At 35.2% G+C, this 7,211-nt stretch overlaps 1 protein-coding gene across 1 annotated transcript in view; it reads right to left on the bottom strand.

The window, feature by feature from the left end:
- Positions 1-2,049: 2,049 nt before the first annotated feature.
- The window catches only part of SLC26A7 (solute carrier family 26 member 7), a 52,242-nt gene continuing 47,080 nt past the window's right edge, over positions 2,050-7,211 (bottom strand). The window contains exons 15-18 of the mRNA XM_026043280.1: positions 6,448-6,551; positions 4,501-4,555; positions 4,308-4,411; positions 2,050-2,264 (exon numbers count right to left, since the gene is read on the bottom strand). Of these exons, the coding sequence (XP_025899065.1) occupies positions 2,229-2,264; positions 4,308-4,411; positions 4,501-4,555; positions 6,448-6,551 (299 nt within the window). The 3' untranslated portion in view covers positions 2,050-2,228. The remainder of the gene's footprint in view (positions 2,265-4,307; positions 4,412-4,500; positions 4,556-6,447; positions 6,552-7,211) is intronic.

Genomic DNA, 7,211 nt, shown 5'->3' with positions numbered 1-7,211 from the left:
TCATAGCCACAACCAGAGCAGTCAGTGATTTCCTAATGGTCAGTCACTGGAATTTGAAATGGGGCAACATATCATCCTGGTCATTGAAGACAGTGAACTTAATACTAACAGTTTCGTAATCTTCAATAATTCAGGTTGGTGGCAGTGGAAAAAAAGAAGGAAACCGAATCACCACTGAAGTAATTTGCTTCCTTAGGTCACTAGCAAAAAAAAAAATGGCTTTCCCTTATCCACTAATCATTTCTGTAAAACATTGTTGCTTTGGCAAGGCTTAAATTCAGCGATTTGTACAGAGCAGTTGTGCAGGTGTTTCAAAACAACTGAGGAGGTCACTGTCTTTATAGTTCCTTGAATATTGTTTTCTGAGAAGAAATAATATCATATCTGCATTGATGCCACTTGCCAGGAATAAAAGCTAATTAACAATTTCTTGTTCTCAGAAGTAAAAGGAAATTTAGGCTAATAATATAAAGTAAAAAGCATTACAGAAATCCTAAAGCATCCCAAAGTGCAGTATTGGAATGTTTAAAAATGTAGAGACAATTAAATGTCTTAAGGTAAGAAATGCATTTCAGTCCTGGTTCTACTCTGAGAGATACTCAACCACTAATTAACTAACTAACCACAGCATTAGGACATTTTAAATGTATAGTCTTAGCTCAATGAAACACATTTTAAAGTGACATTGTACCACAAGAAGGTCTTTGACCAAATGGGAAATAAATGTCCATCTCAAAACAGCCATTTAGCTGAGGAGAATTTATTGCTGTTGAAATTAGTGGGAAATGGACAACAAATTTGATTAGCACTGAAAAATTTTTAATTTGCTGCAGGGGTGTAGAGGATTTCAATAAGTGCTAATAGCATACAGGATCATTATAGTGGATGTTATGTTTGTTACAGTTCTTGTTTTGAAAAATATTACTAATCACCTTCTCTACAAACTTTCAGAAAATATATTTAGGCATTAAAGTGTAAATAGTAAACTTAATAGAGTAGATARGTATCTTTTATTCACTGATTCAGTTTGCATTTAAGTAGACATCTCCGTTCAACTGTGATATACAATTGATTCTCTACAGTTAAAGTACAATGTAAACAGTATCTGCAGAGTTAATAAATTACTAAGACTATCTGAGACAATTACTAACCGAATATAATAGCCAGTTCTTGAGTCCAAGAATKCAAGAAGTCATTTTCCACCAGGTATAGCATCTGACTGGTACTGATTTCTCCTGTGTACAGTATTAATATGATAGCATAATCTAATATTGTTGATAGCAATCCATAATTACAAGGCAAATATTTTCAAACTGTGAATACTTCCACCACATTTGTGTGCTTTCATTCAGTACCGCATAGGGAAATTTGAGCTGAAATGTGGCATATACCTTGGGTCACTCCACTGTCACCTCTCAGCTGCCACAGTTGAATATTTCAGCACAAACCATATCACAGCTCACGCTAGAAAAACACTAGGAATAGTTAAAAACTTCGGGAAAAAAATTGGAAAAAGAATGCCAGTTTTTCTTCTTCCATTTCAGCTAAGAACACCCGTGCTTTGAAAATGTAGCAAACTATAAAAATAATTCTATGATTAGAAGGGGAGACTATCTTGAGCACTGGTCAACACACATCTATCTGCCTTTTCTGAGAATGCAGAGCTCCCACTGACCTTGGCAGCTGTTAAAAAGCATATGATAACCAAAAAGAAAAATGCAAGGATGGTAGCTGTGGTATGATACTGTGACTAAAAATGACTGTCTTAAACAGAAAGACAGAAACTGAGTATGCATTGATATATTTCCCTCCATATACCAAGTCATTTATAACATTTTCCAGGATTTATAATGTCTTATTATTCCATGCACAGAACTATAGATGTATATTACAACTAATATTACAACAGGAGAGATTTAAAATAATATATCTCACTCATAAACATGGACAATACCACATATCTGGCTTGCAATAATTTGTATTTAAATGTGTATAAAAATATTATATAAAACCACTATAGAACAAGTATATAAAAATTCTCTGAGTGATGGTATCTGATTTTTTTTCTCTTTCTCTGCAGACCTGTCACTGCTAAATGCAGTAAACATATATGTTATACAAAAYATCTTCTGCAAGATCTCCTGATGAAAAAAGAAGCCAAATAAAAACTGTGGTGTATTCACTCCAAATATGAGCAGATCAAAAAAAACACATGCAGTGTGTCGACATTACATTTCACTTTGTTCACTGAATTTGCTGTAATTCTGAAGTGAGAGAAACAGAAAAAGATCATTATACTATTTTCCTATAATATCAGTCAAAAATAGTAGATGAAGCAGTGTGAATTTAAAAATGTCACCAGCATAGAGGTTAATAAATCAAAAGTTCTTTAGGATAAGGATGAACTGCATTAAACATCAGATGAGTCTCTTATTAGTAAAGAGAAAGGATGATGTGATATTTTCCTTTGAAGTTTTAGATAAGAGCACCTTTGCATATCCAAATAGCAGTAGCAGATGATATGTAACCATATTGTCTCTTCCTCTATCTTTCTGTCAGTTAAAGACTATTTCCTGAAGCGAAATTCAAAATGTAAATTGGAACAAATCACTTTATAATTCTCCACTTCCATTCTGTTATTTTCTATCTTTATCTTTAGCAGGTTTTCCCCACATAAGCACTCAAAAATCTTACTGGCCTCAGCATCATTAAAAGACATTTAAATGCACAGAACTGTGTTGGCTACAGTGGGCGGCTGCTGCTGTGGTCCTCCATCCATTTTATCCCTGTTCATCATCTCTTATCCCCAGGTATTAATTACATGGAACATATCAGGAAACCTAACCAACTCCTTAGAAGGCTCAAAAGAGAGAGAAGCAGCAGCACCTATTCACTGTTCAGAATTACATAAATAATTTGGGTTGAGAGCTTTGATTTGCCAAGTAGCTCTGGTAGACACATACTATCAGTTCCTGAAAAAGTGGATGCTTGGCTTCTACTTTTCACTTCCTCCATGCCTTTGGATCATTCAGCTGGTCTTTTCATGCCCTAGTTCCATAAAATGGGAATACTACAACATAACTATCTGAGAAGAATGTTAGGAAGTTAATCAGTTCTACAAAGAATGCAGAAATTTTATAATACAGTAAAACACATTAATAATCCTAATTTGTTCTAATCTGACTCAGATGAAATATACAATAGTCAGCCCTGGTATTTTTGCCCTGTGGTTACCATTTCAATAAGGGTTTTGTTGCAGGACAAAAAAAGTGAAGACTATTGAAAAGCACTGAAAAGAATGTGTTTTTCTTGGTCTGCAAGCTACCAGACCAACAGAGCCAATTCACCTTATCTAGATAAATCAGTGGAAAGTGATTTTGTCCACAGGTAACAGCAATGGTCATTAATGAAAGTTACCAGATCACAGCAACAGGGGCTGGGACTCATAGTCATGATTAGTTTAATTTCTTTTGGAGAAGGCTGAGCTAGCCGTGGTCATGCTGGGAATCGTAAGCAAAAGCAGAAGCATGGGAAAGCTCAGTCCTTACACTGCATGCTCCACTGCAGCGGGATTGCAATGAAAATGTGCCCGTTGTTTACAAGGAAAGAAAAGGTTTATAGCCTTTTAAGAAGGAATGCAAGAACTATTATCAAGCAAATAAATGTTTGTTCAAGCCTCCAGCCTCAACTTCTGAGCCAACTCTTCTTCCTCCTCCTCCTGCAGCTCTCTCTTCCACCCCATCCAATTCCTCTTTTTACAGGTAAGCACATTGCAATGCAGCATAGACATGCTCATCTGCTAAACTTCTAGAAGTATTTCAGGCAGAGCAGCAGTGTCCTGTTGGAATTTGACTCGCTTCTCTATTTCTTTGCTTTTGTGAATCTCAGGATCATACTGCACCAGAAGCACATCCCAGCTAAGGGTGTGCAGCCTCCAATAGCATTTAAACAACCTATGCTGAGGAATGGAGGAGTTTAGCTCTGGCAGTACAGAATGAGGTGCAATATACCTTATAAGAGACTAAAACAGGTATTTTTCTCTCCCTGTTCCAGAGGAGAAAGCATCCAGATTAATGCTCTAGAACACTGTGCCTTCAGATCTGGCACAGAAGACCTAGAGGTCATTGATAAAGGAAGAGGAGAAGATGACAGAAAGACAGTTCAAGTTGGAAAAAATAACTGAGGTCCAGAGGCTGGGAACGTGTTACAGAGAAAGATAAAAGATTTAAGCACAACAGGTTCACCGAATAAGTAAGATTTCCCAAGAAACCTTCCTGACTTCACCTCCCCACTGCTGTAAGTCTCACCCTGTTGATTTGAAGGGCACTGATTGCAGAAGAAACAGACTCAAAGAAGATGGGATTTTCAGAGTCCAGGTTTCCTCCATACTGCATAGCTTTTATCAAGGAAGCTGTAACAAAACAAACAGACAAACACTGGTAAAGTAGTGAGTGTATTTAAACCATCATGCTAGAAATTTTGCTATAAGCTGCTACTTGCCTTTGCAGTGTGCTAGCAACACATCAATGTGTCTGCTTTTGCAATCCATGTAAATCTAAAAGTATGAAAACAAGATATTAAAAAAAACTGTTTAAAATGCCAACAGAGAATAAAATACACAAAAGAACATAAGCAAAGAGCTAGCACTGCTCGTCCAGCTATACTGYCAGCAGCCACCAGAGAGAGCCATGCTGTAATATAAACACCACAAAGCCCACACTAAACAGAGATGGGTCATTTCCTCCCCCTGCCTCAAAGTACTCCTCAGGCCTACTTATAATAAATTGAATTAAGTCTGATTTTGATTAATAACTTTGACTTATTTAAAAATTTAAAAAGATTTTTTTCAAAATATTATATTAGTATGGCTTTTTTTTACAAGTTTCTCCAACTAATCTCCATGTTCTTACATACCATATGACAAAGATAGGAAGAAGAACTAAGAGACTTTGAAATGTCCATCAGTTTATCACAAAAGTGCCATAACGAGTATGATACATTCTGCAGCAAGTGGTTCTCTCAGCAAACGCTCAGCTTGGCAGAGACTAAATGTTCAGTAAGTTAGAAAGTGAGAGAGAAAAGGTAAATAAAAGGATATATAGAAAAGGTATATAAAAGTGAGAGAGAAAAGATATAAAAAAGGATAAATTCAGAACCAGAGAAGATGGTTCTGGAAGGTGACGAATACTGTTCACATTGTCTGCTTTAAAGAATACTTAAATAATCCAAATAAATTGGAACAATTCTAAGAGGAAAGATTAAATCAGAGTTACACCAGAACACTCTATCTTATGAAAAGAACCAAAACTCTGACTTTCTCTAAGGATCCATCTTACCAAGATCTTATCACCAGAAGTAGTGACGATATTTAGGGAAGAAGCGTAACAAATAGGATGTTTCCTGTCTTCCTCCCTTGGGTGTTTCAGTTTCTGACCAGTCAGTCCGAGTCAGGTTGTATTTCATACAGCCCATGCATTTTATAGCCAAAGATGGGCTTGCTACCCACAGATTTGTTTAGCATCCTTTCGTGTCACTTGTAATCCTGAGGTCTCTAAGATCTTTTGGAAATTCAGTTCAAAATTTTTACTTGTTTGTATTTTAATTAACACTTTTCCCAGTAGTTTTATTGAATGCTATCTGTTTATTATCACAAATATTTGGTAACCTCAACTCACCTTTTCTTTTTCAAGTTTTCATTTTGACCATCTCTCCACCTATATGTGTTTTCAATTTAAACACTTCTATTTTTATCTTTTATTTAACTCAGCACTTACTTAGCTGCTTAATCACTTCAGTAGACTAAGAAAATGTTAGAAGAAATGGGTTGGGGTTCATTCCAGATCAAATTAAATCTTCTACCACATTCAGAGAGATGATATGAACCAAATTTTGCATACCCAGTAAATCTATACTCACTAAACATCTTCTGTATAAAGCCAAGACCAATGGCAAAGTAGGAGATAGTTTCTGAACATAGCTTTTCATTTTCTTTATAAAACTCATCATTATGTGGTTCCTGCTTTGGGTCTTCTGGGAGTGTATTGGAGCTTGGGCTATGAATGAGTTATACCCACAGAGTAAAACAGGGGGATCATTAAGACCTCTGGGCTAGTGATAGCAGCACATACATAGAAAAACTTGTTTGAATAAGCTTGAATATGACCTAAAACAGCTTTCTAAAAAAAAAAGAGTGTTTTCAGAAACTCATCCCCAATCAGTATGTATATTTACATCCACACTAAATGTCCTTCCAAAATAATTAGGGATGTTTTAATATAATTTGTTATATAAACACAGGGCAGTGTCTTACCAAATCCATGCTCATCTTTTTCATGAGCAATCATGTCAATCCACATATGATTGAGATGATTAATAGCTAASTCCAATAACTAGTATGTGTATATATTTTTATATGTCTGTTTATATATGTAGAATGTATCTAAATACCTGAAGCAACATTGAGACTCCAGTATAGTCGAAGAAATTCAGTCCACTGCAGTCTAGTATCAAAGCCTGTCGCTGCTCGTGGCATGGCTGAGACAAGGACTCACCTAACGTATTTAATATTGGAAAAGAGTTTCAATTAATGGAGGAATGCTCAAGAAACATGCATTTTAATAACATATCATAAAATAAACTATTTTTAAATTTTTAACAGTTTTTGCTATGTTCTTTTTTGTTTATTCAATGTTTTTGCAATATATATATGCTGTAACGTATTGATCCTAGAAAGAAAAAAAAAATGTCGTTTAGATTTGTGATGGTCTTAAACTCAATTTCCAAACTCAAACTGGCTTGTGCTTCAACAAAACATATACTGCACTAAATGTTTCCCAAAGTAGGACATAAATAAATGATTCCTTTCATAATGAGAAAACATAAAAAGAATGCTTATTTACAGTGCTCTGTGGATAAATACTAACTTTAATGTTAGTTATCATAAAATACAAAGCACTCCAAAAAGATGAAGGAAAATAAGTGTAGAGATGAGTTAAGATAAATGGTTTTGAAAGAATGGACAAAAAAGAAAAGGATTTAAAAATCTTGAGGCGACTTAAAATTTCCCCATAGTGTAGATTTATAATGGCACTAATTCCTCTTGAAAGTAGTTTATGAGCCCGAGCCTTTGGACTTGCACATCCAAAGACTGATTGTCTTTGTACTGGCTGGTGTACATTGATAAATACATTGCAAACAAAAATAAAATCATA

This window comes from Nothoprocta perdicaria, unplaced genomic scaffold, assembly GCF_003342845.1.
Source record: "Nothoprocta perdicaria isolate Ctin4 unplaced genomic scaffold, notPer1 scaffold_326, whole genome shotgun sequence".
NCBI lineage: Eukaryota > Metazoa > Chordata > Aves > Tinamiformes > Tinamidae > Nothoprocta > Nothoprocta perdicaria.
This window is presented reverse-complemented; position numbering and strand designations above follow the sequence as displayed.